A 20095-nucleotide genomic window follows, 5' to 3' on the forward strand; every position below is an offset into this window, starting at 1 on the left:
TTACTGTGATGCTCACGATAGCTTGACTGAACATAATTATTACTTGAATCTCATCTTTTGCTTCATTCCTAAGGGGCATAACTCTTCAACAGCCCACACAAACCTCAGCAGTAATTTCAGAACAACATCTATTGCTACGGCAGACGGGCGCTGTGGCGTGGTGGTAAGACGTCGGCCTCTTAATCGGAAGGTCGAGGGTTCGAATCCCGGTCGCGGCCGCCTGGTGGGTTAAGTGTGGAGATTTTTCCGATCTCCCAGGTCAACTTATGTGCAGACCTGCTAGTGGCTTATCCCCCTTCGTGTGTACACGCAAGCACAAGACCAAGTGCGCACGGAAAAGATCCTGTAACCCATGTCAGAGTTCGGTGGGTTATAGAAACACGAAAATACCCAAAATGCTTCCTCCGAAAGCGGCGTATGGCTGCCTTAATGGCGGGGTAAAAACGGTCATACACGTGAAAATTCCACTCGTGGGAGTTTCAGCCCACGAACGCAGAAGAAGAAGAAGAAGAAGAAGCTACGGCATAAAAGACTCAGCAATGCAAACTTCACACCTAACACTGCTGATGTCGCATCCGTTTGCTTTCTCTCCCTCTTTTAACAAACCAACCCATTTTTGTGCAAGTGGATTTGCAAATAGCTAAAAGAAATGAGCAAATCGTTTTATAACTGAAAACCCAACTGAGAACAGCAAAACAGACTTTTTGATTTGATAAAAGAACTTGCAGCGCAAAATGTTCAAGGCATTGTGTATTTTATCAGATGCATGTGGATATAAACATTCAAAAAACACACACAAAAAGCATTTCTGTGGGAGAGAGAGAGAGACAGTGTGTGTGTGTGTGTGTGTGTGTGTGTCCATACACATCACTAACCAAAGCCATTCGAATACATACACAATAAATTCAACAGTATTTTATTTTCCTCACATTTCTCGTGCATGGACTTCATAATTTGACAGACAAATATAAATAAGAAGCCTCAACATTTTATTTGTTTCTGAAGAACCTCCAAATTGCATTTGTTTCTGTAAATGCACAACATGCAAAGTGTTCAATAATAAATGACAGACTGTCTACCCCAATGGCTGTGTAGGCAATCATTGTCTTAACAGTCAGAGGCGCCACTTCATTTGTGCAAAACACACACTCCACTTCCTTACATAAGTTCTCAAAAACAACAAAACTCATGTATTAAGTCAGTGTTAACCTTTACCGTTATTCCTGGGTCATGGACTACCCAGAGCCTTAAAAACAAATGTATCTCATAAACTACCTGCAGCTTGTATTTGAGACTTCAGCATTCATGTAATCCTCCAACACTGTGGGGCCATCCTAACTACCACCTCAAAACAAGTGTTTTTTTAAGAGCAGTCAAACCAAATTATTTTTATCCATTGTTTAATTACATGTATATGGAAAAATCATCTTATGTCTTATGTAAAATGCATATCCCTGCTTACAGAGAACCTTAACATATAAGTGAAAACCTAGCACTAACACCAGCTTCAACAATTACTTCCACAGTTCTTGCATATTTTTATCACATTTTGGTCACATTGACAACCACCAGCTCAGTACGATTCTGTGAACATATCTGACGGCCAGTATTCATCGTCCAGGTAAGAATTCAGCCCCGGCTCTCCTTCTGTGGCGTTGACCTTCATACCTGGCGTATACCTGGCCTCCCGTCGTTGAAACTTGGCAAGCAAGACTGGTTCCCAGCTGGATCGAACCAGTCGGAACAGGTCCATGCAAGCCCTGGCGTCGGTCACGGAACAGTGCTCACGCGTCTGGATTGTGCGACCTGCAGGATATAAGGTTCAAAACACTGACATTTGTACTTCATCCATTCACAGCAAGCATGAGTAAAAAGTATTAAAAAAAATTTACAGTGAACCACCAACCTCCCCCCTTTTTAAGAACCCCTTATTGAAGACTTCCTCATGTTAAAGACTATCTTTTCTCAGATGTTTTGTTCATAAACTCACTCTATTTTCTCCGATTTTTGAAGGTCGTAAAAGGGGGGTTCCACTGTAGACAGAGTTTCCGCTAAAACAGTCTGCCTGATCTGGTTGCTGAACTACATCACTTCTTACCGCAACACGGTGGCCTAGTGGTAAGGCGTCCGCCCAGTGAGCGGGAGCTCGTGGGTTCGAACCCCTGCCGGGTCATACCTAAGACTTTAAAATTGGCAATCTAGTGGCTGCTCCGCCTGGCGTCTGGCATTATGGGGTTAGTGCTAGGACTGGTTGGTCCGGTGTCAGAATAATGTGACTGGGTGAGACATGAAGCCTATGCTGCGACTTCTGTCTTGTGTGTGGCGCACGTTAAATGTCAAAGCAGCACCGCCCTGATATCACCCGCCCTGATATCACCCTTCATGGTGGATTGGGCGTTAAGCAAACGAACAAACAAACCTCACTTCTTTCCAAAGCATTCATTCACTTTTAATGACAAAAGGGTGAGAAGGTTGCGGATTATCAGCCAACTTACCATTTCACAACAAACTCACAAGTTTTCATTTCCTCAACTATTGAATAACTTCCACCTTCCATCTTTGATGTTAATGTCTTGCAGTCTGCCCAGTGCAAGGTCCAGTTTTCAAAGAAAAACTTTCAGCATAAGAAGTTTTTTAAAATTTTCCTCCAAATTTAAATCCCCTCTTTTTTTTTTTCAATAACCTCCTGAAATGTCCAGATCACACTGGGATCCACAGTTATAAACTCTTCTTCTTCTTCTGCGTTCGTGGGCTGAAACTCCCACGTACACTCGTGTTTTTTGCACGAGTGGAATTGTACGTGTATGACCGTTTTTTACCCCGCCATTTAGGCAGCCATACGCCGTTTTCGGAGGAAGCATGCTGGGTATTTTCGTGTTTCTATAACCCACCGAACTCTGACATGGATTACAGGATCTTTTTCGTGCGCACTTGGTCTTGTGCTTGCGTGTACACACGGGGGTGTTTGGACACCGAGGAGAGTCTGCACACAAAGTTGACTCTGAGAAATAAATCTCTCGCCGAACGTGGGGACGAACTCACGCTGACAGCGGCCAACTGGATACAAATCCAGCGCGCTACCGACTGAGCTACATCCCCGCCGTTATAAACTCTTGATATTAAGTGCAATTTCATCTCTGATTAGAGCACGATTACTCATTCATTCATAACCAAAAAGGGGCAAAAATAATGTATTTAAAGAGCATACATGTCAGGGATGGCCAAATCTCAAAATTTAAACTCGCTAGCCGACCGTGTAACTTCAAGAAAGTCATTAGCCCGCCAGAATTCTGCTGGCCCGGTTCATACCACAGTTGCTGCATCTGCAGTGTTCATAATGCTTTGAAACAAGATAGTATACCCAAAAGTGTTGCATTTGACCAGAATTGTCACTGGCCAGTCGGGCGAGTTGCCAGGTGATTTCTACTAGCCCGGCGGATATTTTACTCATCCCTGGCGATCGGGCGAAGATTTCGCCACCCCTGCATGTATAATAACAATCATGAATTCCTCTGTGTCAAAGGGCAAAGCTTACCAAGCAGAACTTGTGTCAGCTTGCGTAAGGCGCATGCACCACCAGGAAGGTCGGCCATCTCTCTCAACAGCTTACAGCTGGCGGTGTCACGTATGTTGTGCACCGGGTGGGGTATGCCCAGCACCTTGAAGTCATTGTAGACAGCATGGCCCACCACCACCTTACCCTGTGCAACACAAATCATAACATTCACAAGAAGGGCAAAACACTCAATTCAAAGAACAGCAATTTCATTTTCATTTTCCTTACTTTATTGTCCCATCACTCAAATTCGGGTCGCTTTCCCTGGAAAGCTAGCAGCAACAAAGTTGCGCTACCCTGGTGTATGCGTGTTTAGGTCGACTCAGCCACATGCACTTATGGCAGAATGACCAAGGTCTTTTACATGCCACAATGGTAACAAGGGGGTAGAACATGAATACATATCGTCTCTCAGTTTGCACATAAAGTTGACCTGTGTCCGGCCCGGCCCGGATTAGAACCTGCAACTTTAGGATCATAAGTCCAGTGCTCTACCAACTGAGCTACCGCCACCCCCCTCCCCCCTTCTGATACAGTGGAACCTAGTTTTGAGACCTCCTAAAATCAAAATTGGTATTCACTGAAGTTGCTCTTGCTGTTAACAATCTTAATAACTTCTTTCTAAATCTCAAAGTAGGGATTCTGGACAAAAAATGAAACAGGAGATAGAAATAAGGCTGAGGACAACATCTTGGTTATGTTTAGTGTGGTTGTAAGTTAATGATCTAAAGAGTTACCCTGGTCACCTCTTGAACAACAGAGTACTGCGCAGAAGGTGCAGAATGAGCGTACTCAGAATTTGGCATGGTAATCGGGCAAGTATGTTCTCATCAAATCCAGATCAATCAACTCCAGTTTTCTTCAGAACTGTGCTGGTGACACCCTTTCAACATCTGATGACGCCTTCGACATAGCTGGTGTGAGATTTTTCTGTTTTCAGTTGAGCCCCCCTTTTAAAGGCCAACATCCGCGGGAATTTTTCTCCTGGAGCGACCTAAACTTGAACCCGTCGCTATTCTTGCATGTCCGTTTACTTCGTGTTGCACGCAAAAATTGAGCGACTTCCTTGCCGCGTGGATTGACGAAGCTGTTTTATACTCGTGACTGAAAACACTGCAGTGCGTGCAGTTTTATTCTGTGGGTTCGACAGATTGACTAAATGTAATTTCGCTTTCACGAATCAGAAACCGACAAGGAATAAGATGAAAGTGTTTTTAAATTGATTTCGACAATTTAATTTTGATAATAATTTTTATATTTTTAATTTTCAGAGCTTGTTTTTAATCCAAATATAACATATTTATATGTTTTTGGAATCAGAAAATGATGGAGAATAAGATGAACGTAAATTTGAATCGTTTTATACTTTTTTTGTTTTTTACAATTTTCAGATTTTTAATGACCAAAGTCATTAATTAATTTTTAAGCCACCAAGCTGAAATGCAATACCGAAGTCCGGGCTTCGTCGAAGATTACTTGACCAAAATTTCAACCAATTTGGTTGAAAAATGAGAGCGTGACAGTGCCGCCTCAACTTTCACGAAAAGCCGGATATGACGTCATCAAAGACATTTCTCCAAAAAAAGAAACAAGTCGCGTAAGGCGAAAATACAATATTTAGTCAAGTAGCTGTCGAACTCACAGAATGAAACTGAACGCAATGCCATTTTACTCGTAGCATCGTCAGGCCACCGCTCATGGCAAAGGCAGTGAAATTGACAAGAAAAGCGGGGTAGTAGTTGCGCTAAGAAGGATAGCACGCTTTTCTGTACCTCTCTTTGTTTTAACTTTCTGAGCGTGTTTTTAATCCAAACATATCATATCTATATGTTTTTGGAATCAGGAACCGTCAAGGAATAAGATGAAAGTGTTTTAAAATTGATTTCGACAATTTAATTTTGATAATAATTTTTATATATTTAATTTTCAGAGCTTGTTTTTAATCCGAATATAACATATTTTTATGTTTTTGGAATCAGCAAATGATGGAGAATAAGATTAACGTAAATTTGGATCGTTTTATAAATTTTTATTTTTTTTTACAATTTTCCGATTTTTAATGACCAAAGTCATTAATTAATTTTTAAGCCACCAAGCTGAAATGCAATACCGAACCCCGGGCTTCGTCGAAGATTACTTGACCAAAATTTGAACCAATTTGGTTGAAAAATGAGGGCGTGACAGTGCCGCCTCAACTTTCACGAAAAGCCGGATATGACGTCATCAAATTAAGACATTTATCAACAAAATGAAAAAAACGTTCGGGGATTTCATACCCAGGAACTCTCATGTCAAATTTCATAAAGATCGGTCCAGTAGTTTAGTCTGAATCGCTCTACACACACACACACACACACACGCACGCACGCACGCACATACACCACGACCCTCGTTTCGATTCCCCCTCGATGTTAAAATATTTAGTCAAAACTTGACTAAATATAAACAAGTCGCGTAAGGCGAAAATACAATATTTAGTCAAGTAGCTGTCGAACTCACAGAATGAAACTGAACGCAATGCCATTTTACTCGTAGCATCGTCAGGCCACCGCTCATGGCAAAGGCAGTGAAATTGACAAGAAGAGCGGGGTAGTAGTTGCGCTAAGAAGGATAGCACGCTTTTCTGTACCTCTCTTTGTTTTAACTTTCTGAGCGTGTTTTTAATCCAAACATATCATATCTATATGTTTTTGGAATCAGGAACCGACAAGGAATAAGATGAAAGTGTTTTTAAATTGATTTCGACAATTTAATTTTGATAATAATTTTTATATATTTAATTTTCAGAGCTTGTTTTTAATCCGAATATAACATATTTATATGTTTTTGGAATCAGCAAATGATGGAGAATAAGATTAACGTAAATTTGGATCGTTTTATAAATTTTTATTTTTTTTTTACAATTTTCCGATTTTTAATGACCAAAGTCATTGATTAATTTTTAAGCCACCAAGCTGAAATGCAATACCGAACGCCGGGCTTCGTCGAAGATTACTTGACCAAAATTTGAACCAATTTGGTTGAAAAATGAGGGCGTGACAGTGCCGCCTCAACTTTCACGAAAAGCCGGATATGACGTCATCAAAGACATTTATCAAAAAAATGAAAAAAACGTTCGGGGATTTCATACCCAGGAACTCTCATGTCAAATTTCATAAAGATCGGTCCAGTAGTTTAGTCTGAATCGCTCTACACACACACACACACACACACACACACACACACACACACACACACACGCACGCACATACACCACGACCCTCGTTTCGATTCCCCCTCGATGTTAAAATATCTAGTCAAAACTTGACTAAATATAAAAACGCTGGCGCTGGACCCGAGTACTCTTCAGACTGGCTCGCTCCCCCAGTATAAAAGTTTTTGTCTTGTGCACGTGGATTAAAAAAAATTTTTTTTTAAAAAATATTTATTTATTTTACACAATTAAAAAAATTATTAGAGTAAAATAAAACATTAAAACGTTCATAATAAACAATAGCAAACAAGAATTAAAAAAAAAACCACAAAAAAACATAGACCACACATGCCGGGAATCGAACCCGGATCACTTTGGCCATAGGCGGACGGTCGTGCTACGACAACTTTACTAGAGTTGTGCGTTTGAATCACTGTGTCCCTGTCGCTCTCTCTCGTGCTCTCTGTCTCTCTTTCAGTCTCACCGAGACAAAACACTGCATTGTAGTTTCTTTGCCGAGACCAAATCCCCACCCGCTGCATGCTTTTCTCGTGATCGGCGGTTCTTTTTGGCGAACTGCCTCGGGTTCAAGTTTAGGTCGCTCCAGGAGAAAAATTCCTGTGGATGTTGGCCTTTAAGACCCCCCCAATTTAAGACTTCCCTCTTTTTAAGACCTTGATTTTTCATTTTTTCTGTTAATAAAATCTGTAAAGTTACCTCCATTTTAAGACTCTTTCCTTTTTTAAGACCTTCATTTTTTTTTTATAGATTTTTGGAAGTCTTAAAAAGTTAAATTGGAGGGGTTCCTTTGTTTAACAAAACTTTTACATTTTTTTAAGATTATTTGTGTTGAGTTTACCTGAAGAAGCTGTGATACCTGCTCCTGAGCCGCCATGAAAGGTATCCCTTGCTTGAGGTGACGGGGCCGCAGTCCACTCCAGGGTGTCCGATAGTCTGTCACTGGGTCCTCGGGTTGGACGAAACGATCAAATATCACTACGCCGCGGTGGTCCACGATACTGCAGCGACCTGCAAGTTGAGGCAAACATTTTCAGCTGACTTCTTTGCCCACGGGTGTGTCTTCATTTTGTTCTCTGACCAATAGTTCACACGCTTGTTCAGTCGCTCCTCTATATGAACGCCTTGAACATGTCCGTGGCCAGCACTTACTTACTGCTCGTTATGTGGGTTGGCATGTACTGATGTAGGGCAGCAATTGTCAGCTGACTTTTCATTATAAATAAATTTAAGAGAACAAACAAAAGCATCCTAATATTTTCTAAATAATATATATTATTATGCTTGAATTATACAACTATCACTGGCAGAATGCGATGCTGATGGATGCAATTTGAAAAGGAAAATTTCTGAAATTTGAGAGGGGCTACACAAACAAAGACTGGCACACACACACACACACACACACACACACACACACACACACACGCATAGGCACAAACAATCTCTCTTACTCACAACCAACAAGCAAATCAGCGTCATACCCAAAGCACTGGTCATCTTGGGCCCGACACCAACCATCTCACAGTCCAAGGCAATGTAGTTGCTCATCTCTCTATGGTCTTCGTCAGACACACTGTCACTGAGACTTAGCAAAGAGTCCTCAGCACAAGACTTACAGTTTGTCAAACAAGATGCATTCCTGGATGACAGGTTTCTTGTGATGCTCAAACTGGATGATGCTTGAGTAATTGTGTTATTTTTGCTAGAGTTACGTGACTGTGAAACAACTTTGCCATTTGTGGAACTGGAAGCGTATCTATCTAATGACGTCACTGCCCTAGAAGTTTCATTCTTTTTGAAAGTTTGTGTTTGTAATTTGCCTTTCTTCACTACGGATTGACCATCATCAAAGCTGTTACCTATTCCCTGCTCACATCCATCAATAATGTCTGGCTTGTCTGTCAAAGACTTTTTGCTGGAGACAAGCTTTTCACTTTCAGCAGGCATTCTCTTCCTTTTCAACCCGCCCTGCGGAATCTGTGTGCACTGTGGTATTGATGTTGTGCTGCTTGTCACTGAGCTAACCGATGCTGTGTCGCTGTCTGGGGGTGAGGGTGATACGGATGAGTCTTTCTTCTTTCGTTCTTTCATTTTCTTTTCTCTTCTCTTGTGAAGCTTCTTCAGCTTGGTGGAAATAAACTCCAGTTCTTTTTCATCCACATCACTGTCGACGAGCACAAACATCCCTCGCTGCATGGTTGACAGACTAGAAAACAACGCGGTTCTGGGGGTGAGGCTGGCAACAATGAATCTGACAAATTCTAAAGAACTATCAAGTTTGTGATCCAAGGGCAAGGCTTTGGCTTTGGCCGTTTGGGTGTAGCTTCAGCCTTCACTCTTCAGTTCGTTTGGCCACCAACTATCAACACTAAGGATTTCACAAAGAGAAATAAATCACAAACATTCACTAAGGGATTTAAGTATTGGCTTTCCTGTTGAAGTGTAGAAAACCACAATCTTTCAGGCTTTCTTCGTTCTGTCTTGAGAACACACACGTCAAACAGTAATTCCATTCCATGCGGTTTCATAACCGGAAGTTGCTACACAAGAACGAAGTTACCGCAGACTGACCTCCCTTGCATCGTCTGCTCGTTCTGATCTTAAAACGGTTTTAGAACAATGTATGAAACTTTCTGACCCGTCTCATTTTGAACGGAGACTCATGCTGATTTAGAATTTTATTTATATTCCTATTTGCTTTTTTCTGAGTGAAATTTGTTGGCAGATTAGTGTCTACTATTTTTGTCTCCGTTGGATTTCTACTGATTTGGAAATCATTCTGATTTTACACCTAAAAATATAATGCATACACCTACATGTTTTTGTGTGTGTCACTGTGTGTGTGTGTGAATGAGTATGTGAACGAACGAAGCATACCTACAGATTAGTAACAGGCCCCCCCCCCAAAAAAAAAAAAAAATAAATAAAAAATTTCCGATGACAAGGCCAAAAACGTTTGAGTTGGTAGGCCGGTCGAGTTTAGTGTTATTCATCTATTTTTTTGCTGAGGCGCATGTTGCTTTTTATTGCTCGGAACTTGTCCAAGCTGCCACCTCTATCGCCTGAAGATTTTACACACGGATCAATGCCCGTGTGGCACAGGCCCCCAGACACCAGAGCACGTACTGCAGACCTGCCCAACCTTCGACACCCTGAGGCGCCAAACGTGGCCGAGTGAAGTGGAGCTCCGCGAAAAGCTGTGGGGGACAGCGGCATCACTGCGGCCGACTGCGGGATTCGCACTCAACACTGGACTGGACATCAAGACGCATGGCCGGGAACGTAGAAGAAGAAGTCCAAGCTGTGTCCACTAGATGTCGGAGAAGGTTAGCATTTCTTGAAAAGTCTGTTAAATCGAGTTTTAACATTTTTAATTGATTTTTTTTCCCCACTGCTTGAATCTGAAACTCCATAAATCATCTTCTTCTCCTTCTTCTGCGTTCGTGAGCTGAAACTCCCTCGGACACTCGTGTTATTGCACAAGTGGATTTTTGTGTGTATGACCGTTTTTACCCCGCCATTTAGGCAGCCATACGCCGCTTTCGGAGGACAACATAAATCATCTTCTCAGTTGGTAGCGCGCTGGATTTGTATTCAGTTGGCCGCTGTCAGCGTGAGTTCGATCCCAGGTTCGGCGGAAATTTATTTCACAGAGTCAACTTTGTGTGCAGACTCTCTTCGGTGTCCGAACCTCCCCCCGTGTACACTACATTGGGTGTGCACGTTAAAGATCCCACGATTGACAAAAGGGTCTTTCCTGGCAAAATTGCTTAGGCACAGTTAATAATTGTCTACCTATACCCGTGTGACTTGGAATAATAGGCCGTGAAAGGTAAATATGCGCCGAAATGGCTGCAATCTACTGGCCGTATAAAATTTCATCTCACACGGCATCACTGCAGAGCGCCTAGAACTGTACCCACGGAATATGCGCGATATAAGACTCATTGATTGATTGATTGATTGATCTTCTTCTTCTTCTTCAGCATTCCTAGATCAGGCCGGATCAGGCCTCAGATTTCCAGTCTAATATGGGTTGTGAAGTTTGTGGTCGTGTCCAGGTCTTGTTTGGTGCCCCAGAGTTTCTCCGCTAGAGTAGCTCCATGCGGCCAGTGCTGTGTCCGTGCGTCTTAGTACAGGGGCAGGACTGCAGGATGTGCTCTGGGGTCTGTGGGCCTCCCTGTCTCGCATGAGAAGTCAGGTGTGTGCGACACCCCAAGGCGATACAGGTGGGCCATAAATCATCAAAACTCAGTGGTCAAACCCAATGTCATGTACAACACACACACACAAACGCGTGTGCACGCGTGCACACACACACACACACACTAACACACACACACCGCATACTATAGGCCACAGTGCAGCGCAACATAGTGACAGTCAAAATATTTTTTTACAATCAACACAGCACAAATGCTTCACTGGGAATTTAAAACTTTTAATCAGGCAAAGAGTTCGTGGATGTCAACCGCATATAACAGAAAAGCTAAACGATAGAAGGATTCACTGTGAAATTACAAGAGGAAATACTCAATTCTCAACATGATACGCACAAACACACACACAAAATATTATCACAGTTTTTATATAGATGCCACTCTCAGATGTACAACAACATCAAAGATAATCATCCATAATGATACTTTGATAGGCATATTTTAAAAAGCAGGCACACACAAAAAAAATAGTCTGTTTACGGTATCCCGACCGACCCTATTTTTTTCGCGCGACCCCAGACTTTTTTTTTGGCATTTGGGGGAAGAAAAAAAGTCTGTTTTTTGGCAAAATAACTTAAAATATGTTTTTTGGGAAAAAAAATATATAAAATAAAAATCCCGACCTACCGACCCTATTTTTTGGGCCTATGTTACCGTAAACAGACTATTTTTTTGTGCCTTAGGCTTTACGTTGGAAGATGACGACACTGTGGTTGTCTCGGCCATCAAAAACAAATGCAGGATGATAATTTTGAGGTTCAGCGGTTATCTATCAATACAGTGAATCAAAATGATTTACATCTGAGAAAACTTCAACGTAAAAAGCTGCATAAAAAGTCAACAAACAGTTACAAGGTAGAGAAGTCAAAGATTTTCCATCAAGTTTGAAGATTCAGGCTCCAAAAGACAAAACCATAACAACGCAGGAAAGACCCATTCCAAAAAGTTACACAGGATTACTCAGATACTCAGCATACCAAAGTGGATACAGTGGAACCCTCATTTTAAGACCTTCAACATTTGAGAAAATCAGGTCATAAAAGGGAGGGAGTCTTAAAATGGGGGTAATTTTACAGAGGTTATGAACAGAAAGTCTGAGAAAACAAGGTCTTAAAAAGGAGAGAATCTTAAATTGGGGGGTCTTAAAAGGGCGGTTTGACTGTATGAAGGAATGATTAAAGACACATACATGTTCCAATAGACGAATTAAAAAAATAACTCTGAAGGGTTTGCATGGGTTTTGGGAGAGTGACCTTTTCTTGGAAAACCTCCAACAAACAAAGGACAGGATGGACCAATCACTAGCGAGGGGTGTGTCGGAAACACATGTACAGGAGCATGTGTGACTTTATTTCTCAGAGGAACAGTAAGCTCTCTTTCGCAACCCCTACAAACCCGACAAGAGTTATCTTTTCTTTATTTGGTGTTTAACGTCGTTTTCAACCACGAAGGTTATATCGCGACGGGAAAAGGGGGGGAGATGGGATAGAGCCACTTGTCAATTGTTTCTTGTTCACAAAAGCACTAATAAAAAAATTGCTCCAGGGGCTTGCAACGTAGTACAATATTATGACCTTACTGGGAGAATGCAAGTTTCCAGTACAAAGGACTTAACATTTCTTACATACTGCTTGACTAAAATCTTTATTCTATACAAGAAACACTTAACAAGGGTAAAAGGAGAAACAGAATCCGTTAGTCGCCTCTTACGACATGCTGGGGAACATCGGGTAAATTCTTCCCCCTAACCCGCGGGGGGTCCGACAAGAGTTATTTCCGAAAACGTTCATACATTTAAACAGTCACTCCTTTCTGCTTGAACAGAGCATCTAAAGAATCTTTTAGCAGAGTGTCTTCGAGTGCATATAGCAACAAAATTTGTAACAATAACTTATACATGTGTTGCAGCATTCTGATAATCATCGGTCCACGCTATCGCTCCAGGTCTCTCTGACAGGATGAATAGTTACTACGCGCATTAAAGGGAAATCTATCAAAACAAGAATACAGATTTATCTCCCATGTTTTTCGCTAATGTTTCTGCGAATAGACGAACTGAGACGAAAGTGATTGCAGATTGGCCGACTTCGACAGTGATCTCCGTTCTGTTCTTCACAGTTATGATAACGACATCGTTCTAAGGTTAAAACAAGAGGCGAAGCCATCAAGGCTCACGTAAGAAATCGACAAACAGTAACACAAACTCAATCACTCCGTCACACATACACACACACAGTAAGCATAGGTGACACGGTGCAAGAGTGCGAGACACTAGATCTAGATCTGTCTGTCTGTAGCCTACTTACGGGGACACGACTGTCAGATGGCCAGATCGACACTGCGCTTTCGACAGCGCTTCCTCGCGCAGACACAGGAAACACGCTGTGCAGATTAACCTGTGGGAAATCTCCTTTGGTATCTTCTTTATCTATTTTTCTGGAGCTACGAAACCGAACAATGTGAAATCGTCTTCTCCGAATCGGCGTACTGCAGCTCGGTGATAACTGTATCTATACCACAATCCTTCACGTGATCTGACCTAACCTTGACCCCTGACCTGGTCTACATACCACACACGACACAAACCAGTCAGCTGTTTTTACCCCCCCAAAACCCCCCACCACCCGTTTTCTTTGGATACACACTTAAACTACATACGTGCCGAAGAAATGTTGATCATTGCTTCAATACTTTGAAGCTGTTGCTTGAATAATAACCAGGTAAAATTAGTATTTCGGTGTTCAGTCAAATGTTAAAGTTTCTACCACAGACATACACACATACATACGCACGCACGCACAGACAGACAAAAGTTAGCATCGCATAGGCTACACTTACGTGAGCCAACAAGTCGAAATTTTAAGACTGCTGTGGGAAGGAGACCGTGATATTGTTGCATCACTCCCAACTGGTCACAGAAAAAGTGTCGTCTGCTTCGTAGCCAAAGTTGATTATCACGTGACACTTTTGCCATATTTAGAGTTGTTTGCACAGTAAATACATCCGCGAAAGATAGCTCGCTTGAAACTGTCTTACATATCAATTCCTTTGTAATTTAAAAATTACACAACACCATGAAAAATCATTATCGACGATCGCGAATCTGCTTATATCAATAACACATTACGAAAAGCTCTAAATATGTAAAAAGTCGATTTCTTACCCACAGAAAAAAAACCCAAGGCATCCTGTCAGGGATAAATGAGACCCGAAGGGAAGTAACTCATTTGACCTGAGTTCAGGATGGTGTTGCAGCTGCATGCTTATATGTAAGCTTTGCATTGAAAGATACCTCCTTCTGGCATAAACGATCAGTTCACTGCCGCTGATCTGTCCAGGCTTTCACACAGAATCAGAGCATTCTTTCACCTTCTTCTTCTTCTTCTGCGTTCGTGGGCTGAAACTCCCACGTACACTCATGTTTTTTTGCATGGGTGGAATTTTACGTGTATGACAGTTTTTACCCCGCCATTTAGGCAGCCTTACGCCGCTTTCGGAGGAAGCATGCTGGGTATTTTCGTGTTTCTATAACCCACCGAACTCTGACATGGATTACAGGATCTTTTCCGTGCGCACTTGGTCTTGTGCTTGCGTGTACACACGAAGAGGGTTAAGTCACTAACAGGTCTGCATATAAGTTGACCTTGGAGATCGGAAAAATCTCCACAGTTAACCCACCAGGCGGCCGCGGCCGGGATTCGAACCCTCGACCTTCCGATTAAGAGGCCGACGTCTTACCACCAAGCCATCGCGCCCGCCATTCTTTCACCAAGATCGATAATGTCACTATGTGGTTGCATTCTGTCACTGTGCAGGGTTGGATTTTGTTGTTGGTTTGAGATGGCCGTTTGACTTAGGTGCAGGGGTGGGACTCTCTTGTGATGAAAACCGAGGAAATCCCTTTTTTCTAGGGGTGTTTGGGGGCATGCTCCTCCGAATTGTTTTTAAATGGTACATTAAAATCTGTGCAATCTGGTGCATTCTGAGACTAAAATTCAACTCGTTTGGATCAGGTAAGGCCAAAGAGAAAAATATGTCTGTTTCCGGTAACATCGCCGAAAAAAATACGGTCGGTCGGTCGTTTTTTTAATCTATTTAAAAAAACAACTTTTTCTTACGTTTTGTTAACGTCTTTTTACGTGTTTTTTATTTGTTTGTTTTTTTAAACGCTTCCTTAGTTTACTTACAATTATTTAGCACGTTTTTGACCTAGATATATTGAAACTAAATAAAGTATACTTGACTTCATTTATTTTTGTTTGTTTTTGTTTGCGAAAAGCGAAAAAAACTTTAGGGTCGGCGCTTAAAAATAGGGTCGGTCGGGTTACCGGAAACAGACATATTTTTCTTTTTGACCTAAAAAAGACATTCTACAAAAAATTCCAGCTGTGCACAGGGGGCAGCCAGGCTGTTGAATTTTGGCATGTGTCAAAGGTGAAGGATGCTTTTATCCTGTGAAAAAGCCTGAGGAGATCTTTGGTGGGGAACGTATGGCTGTTCACCCTAGATGGAATGTAACTTTCCATCGCGATATAACCTTAAACGGTTGAAAACAACGTTAAACACCAAATAAAAAGAATGAAAAAATGTTTAAAATTTAAAAAATAAAAAAAATAAAAAAATGTAACTTTAAACTTTCACCCCCTTTTGTTTAAACACAGCATCCAAAGCATCTTCAAGTTTCATGTTCGTTCCTCGCAAACCTGCGACACATTTGGACGACCACACAAAATATTCCTGCACTCTTTCCGCTGTCCAGTTCTCTGGTGTTGTACGAGAAAGGTCTCGTAAGTTGTACAGTTTGTCGGCAAGTTTGACCAGTTTCGCCTTGTGGGATGTGTGTGGAGCGTGTTCGATTTGAAATTGCTTGCGTTCCTGCTTGGAAAGGTTCTTGTCGTCTGTGACCTCCATCACCAAATCTTCCACAAAAACAAAAAGAAACAAGTCGTGTAAAACAATATCAAAACATTTAGTCACTCTGTCGGCCTGAAACAAAAAGATCAACACTGGAGATCGCGTGAAAATGTTCAAAATACGCTTTAACTAGAGACCACACGACAGGAAATTCAGGCTACTGAATACAGTAGATGTACAGCAGTTTTCATGACCCAAACTTGAATACAGCGACACCTACATGTGAGGCCCCTCTGATGAGTGGACACCTACCAATAAAGGACACATTCTAGAATTCTCTTTTCTATTACCTTGACCAAAATATACCTGTCATGACAGGCCATGCATCTGCATTGTAAGGACACTTTTGGCTGCCCCCCCCCCCCCCCCCCACTGTCAGTTAGCTGTTACCAGTACATTGTGGTACAACTTACTGTACAATGTGAGATACAGTAGAATCCCCCTTTTAAGACCCCCAGTTTAAGACCTCCCCCTTTTAAAGGTGGTCGTCTACATTTTTGCTTTTTTTCAATAATCTTATGGTTAGATTTCGATACAAAATTATGTCAGATGATGAGTGAACCGTGGGGAAAAAAATTATAGAAAAAAAATATATATGTAAAAAAAGATTTTATTTTTGGGTAGCGTGACTCACGCTTCCAATATTTTGTTTTCTGTTTGCTGAGAACATGTGCTTTGCCTAAAAATACTGACCAATCAAATTCATGTCACTATGCTCATAGCCACGCCCAAACAAGTGCAGCAACAGTTTGACACTGGAGCGCTGTCCAAGCTTTTTTATAAACGCACGAAATGCACGGGATTTGAGAGGAGTTTTGCGCTTGGCATTTTCCAAATAAGGATATCCTACTATGAGTACTACGCTGGAATACTACAATGAATTTTCAAACGGCTACACTGGCTTCGTCTTTCCTGATCGAAAGGGGGTGTATTGTTGATATTTGTAGATAATAGACTCTGCATTTTAATGGTCAAATGGCGATTTCGGTATAAAAATGTGGACAAGGACCTTTAAGAGTAAGACCTTACTTTTCTAGATTTTCTATTCAGTAAATGTACCCCCATTTGTATGGAAGGCGAAAAGGGTCAAATGATCGAGCAAAAGGATCGAGTAAAAGGATTACTTTTTGCGTTTGACCCTTTCCGCCCTACGCGTGGAAAGGGTCAAACACACGAGCAAAAGTAATCGTGCAAAAGGATTGATCCTTTTACTGGATCCGGTGCCAACAAAAAGTGGAACCGTAATTTTACAGGCACACAGTCTGGAGTTCACATTTTGGTGGCAAACTGACTTCAGAGTTCAGTTCGCGTGTACATGCGTCCAGTGTTCTAGATGATCGAACGTGTAGCAAAGACCTGTACGTGTACGTGTAGATATTCTGTCACCCGTGACTCACTTTTTTTCTCCAATGTTCTAAATCATACATTGTTTACCAAGACTGCAGATCTCGGCTCAAACGCGTAACGTAAAAACTAGGTTTGATGACGTTACCCGTACACGTTCCTGTACACGTGCTGAAAGTGGCACATCTAGATCTGTTGCAGACGAACGCTTCGCGCCAAACACTTTTCACACAGTAATTTTAACTACACACCCCTAAATGTACTCGCTAAAACAAGAATTTTTTGTTTATTTCTCTTGATATTTCATGCTCCTTCACGCCGCACCAGAACACGTAATCTACTTACTTTACTTTCTAGATTTGTTCTTTGTGCTAATCCGTTCCATAATTTTCCGAAACAGCGCGATGAAACTGCTCGTTCAAAAGTATCGTGTAAAAGGATCGATCCTTTTGCTCGATCATTTGACCCTTTTCGTGGTCGGGCGGAAAGGGTCAAACGCGAAAGGATCGATACTTTTGCTCGATTATTTGACCCTTTCCGCGCGTCGGGCGGAAAGGGTCAAACGCGAAAGGATCGATCCTTTTGCACGATCCTTTTGCTCGATCATTTGACCCTTTTCGCCTTCCATTCATTTGAGGCCTAATTTTCTCAGATTTTTGGAGGTCTTAAAAGGGGGGTTCCAATGTTTTAGATCCGTTTCAGGGACTACACCATGCACTTGTTCATTTCTTTTACCTGCCACCTCCTTGCCAAAGACATCAACAAGTTCTTCATATGTTGTTTCCGTGTCTTCCACTGTGTCATGAAGCAAAGCTGCCTGAAATTCATGACACAAAATCATGTTTTGAAAAGCAGAAACTTTAACAGAATGCACATACTGCATCAGCTCAAACGAGTTTAATCTGTAAGGCCAACAACAAAAAAGTCTGTTTACGGTATCCCGACCGACCCTATTTTTTCGTGCGACCCTAGACTTTTTTTTGGCATTTGGGAAAAGAAAATTTTTTTTAATAAAAAATGAAAAAAAATAAAATAAAAAAAGGCTTTGTTTTTTTGGCAAAATAACTTAAAAATATGTTTTTTGGGAGAATTTTTTATTTTTTTTTAAAATCCTGACCTACCGACCCTATTTTTTTGGCCTATGTTACTGTAAACAGACCATTTTTTTTGGGGGGGGGGCCCAACAGGGAAACCATTCTTGCGTTGACACAGATCACACACGCGCACACACGTACACACACACATAGTACTCAATACAAAACTAATAATATTGATAATTCAGCAGGACTAATAAATCAATATCATGAACAGAATGATGTGTAAACCTGCTAAGACTATATAGTTAATGTCTCAGCAAATTTGTCCGAGGGTATGGGTGAGGTAACCTTTTACGTTTTACTATTTTCACGATCCCCACAATGCAACACGAAAGTATGTTTGGTGTTCCAAATTTCATTCACTAAAATTACTAAATGAAAAGAGATCTTCGGTTTATTTCTAAAATGCATAAATGTTTATCTTCAAACCAAAATCAAAAACAACACAACCAGAGTTCAAAACAGATTAACAAACTCAATGAAAAATCCAAATGGTTTTGATCAACGAAGTTCAAAAACGTTACCCCTGAAACAAAACAATAATTACAACATAAGTATATTTCAACAGCAAAAATAATCAAAGAATACTAATTTCAATTTCATTCAGAACACCTTTTTTGTCAACACAACAAACAAACAAACATAAAACTATGCTAACATAAAAATGACAAAACATAATACAAAACAATACATGGTTATGACAAGAAAACTGGAACGCCTTATAAAATATATCATGTAAATCATTATTGCTAACCTTTGAATGCAGAAGCCATGTCCACCCCTCCTGCGCAATCCTCATCCCCTCCACACACAAACACACATTCACAAAGGCATACAAGCTGGCACACCCAAAGCACACACACCATTGGTCACATTTGACCATTTCTGAGCCTTGTATACCTGTATAACTTGTAGATCAGTGATTCCTCCCTCGTGGGTGAGGATGTGAGCCACCCCTGAATAGGAAGAAAAAGAACTAAGTTTTTTAACAACTCTGGTAGTGGTACATGTACACATTTTCACAAGGTCTCCATGCTATCCATTCAATAACAGCAGCTAGGGTGGCAGATGAAAGAGAAATGTTTGTCCAATACTTTTCGAGGTTGGTACAATAAATGTATCTGTTTTGGAATGTTTTGGTATTGTTGGGGACCTTGAGCATTTCGTTAACACAAGATGTGTGACTTCATAATTATCAGAGACATAGAATTTTGGAAGATAATTATGTGATACAGGAGAATCAAGCTATGATATGCTTCAAACTTTCATCACATCGCACTGTCAAATTCTTTCTTTAGATGTACTGAAGTGAAATAGGGATATTCAGCAAAGACAAACCAATGGGGTGATTGATATAAGGTGTTTTCTCTGGGTCTTTGCGCCTTTGGTCTTTATGTTTAATGGCAGCAAAGTCCGCGCATCGAATGACTTCAGCAACATGCAGACTTTCTGCCATTGCAGCCATCATTCCGGTAGAAAAATGCTGTCTGCTACAGCCGACGAATCTATCTGTGAAGGTAACAAGCTATGTATTTTGCTACATTAATTTTTGGCAGAGTGTCGCAGATAAGAAGTCAAGTTCAATCAACACAATAGGTTTACATTTTTAAAGCTAATAAAAGAATCATTTTGTCGGTGATGAGCCGTTTCTTCAATTAATTGGGAATGATAACATCGTGTCTGCAAACCTGTCACCCCTCAAGGGTTGAGTTTATGTCATTCCGACCTCTCGTCTGGTGCGAGATTTAAA

At 41.2% G+C, this 20095-nt stretch overlaps 3 protein-coding genes across 3 annotated transcripts in view; 1 reads left to right on the forward strand and 2 right to left on the reverse strand.

Annotated features, from left to right (window-relative positions):
- The window catches only part of LOC138951510 (lysM and putative peptidoglycan-binding domain-containing protein 1-like), a 333283-nt gene that overhangs the window by 63118 nt on the left and 250070 nt on the right, over positions 1-20095 (forward strand). The window lies entirely within an intron of this gene.
- Positions 911-9551, reverse strand: LOC138950576 (uncharacterized). The gene is made up of 4 exons (XM_070322283.1): positions 8252-9551; positions 7609-7778; positions 3536-3701; positions 911-1806 (listed from the first exon to the last, which is right to left on the reverse strand). Exons 1-4 carry the CDS (start codon positions 8964-8966, stop codon positions 1574-1576), a joined length of 1284 nt encoding a protein of 427 aa, XP_070178384.1. The 5' UTR covers positions 8967-9551; the 3' UTR covers positions 911-1573.
- Positions 11581-20055, reverse strand: LOC138950577 (guanosine-3',5'-bis(diphosphate) 3'-pyrophosphohydrolase MESH1-like). The gene is made up of 4 exons (XM_070322284.1): positions 19684-20055; positions 19246-19301; positions 17984-18065; positions 11581-15909 (listed from the first exon to the last, which is right to left on the reverse strand). The coding sequence occupies exons 1-4, from the start codon at positions 19811-19813 to the stop codon at positions 15620-15622; spliced, it is 558 nt and encodes a 185-aa protein (XP_070178385.1). The 5' UTR covers positions 19814-20055; the 3' UTR covers positions 11581-15619.

This window comes from Littorina saxatilis, linkage group LG16 (genome assembly GCF_037325665.1).
Source record: "Littorina saxatilis isolate snail1 linkage group LG16, US_GU_Lsax_2.0, whole genome shotgun sequence".
Taxonomy (NCBI): domain Eukaryota; kingdom Metazoa; phylum Mollusca; class Gastropoda; order Littorinimorpha; family Littorinidae; genus Littorina; species Littorina saxatilis.

Bases quoted from the DNA above. Each gene is read 5' to 3' on its own strand.
- LOC138950576 (XM_070322283.1), bottom strand. From the start codon at position 8,966: ATGCAGCGAGGGATGTTTGTGCTCGTCGACAGTGATGTGGATGAAAAA. The intron at 3,702-7,608 runs GTAAACTCAACA...TGTGTTGCACAG, and splicing joins AGGTATCACAGCTTCTTCAG to GGTAAGGTGGTGGTGGGCCA. The intron at 1,807-3,535 runs GTAAGCTTTGCC...TATATCCTGCAG, and splicing joins GCTGACACAAGTTCTGCTTG to GTCGCACAATCCAGACGCGT.
- LOC138950577 (XM_070322284.1), bottom strand. From the start codon at position 19,813: ATGATGGCTGCAATGGCAGAAAGTCTGCATGTTGCTGAAGTCATTCGA. The intron at 18,066-19,245 runs GTATACAAGGCT...CATGAATTTCAG, and splicing joins CTGATCTACAAGTTATACAG to GCAGCTTTGCTTCATGACAC. The intron at 15,910-17,983 runs GTAAAAGAAATG...TTTTTGTGGAAG, and splicing joins CTTTGGCAAGGAGGTGGCAG to ATTTGGTGATGGAGGTCACA.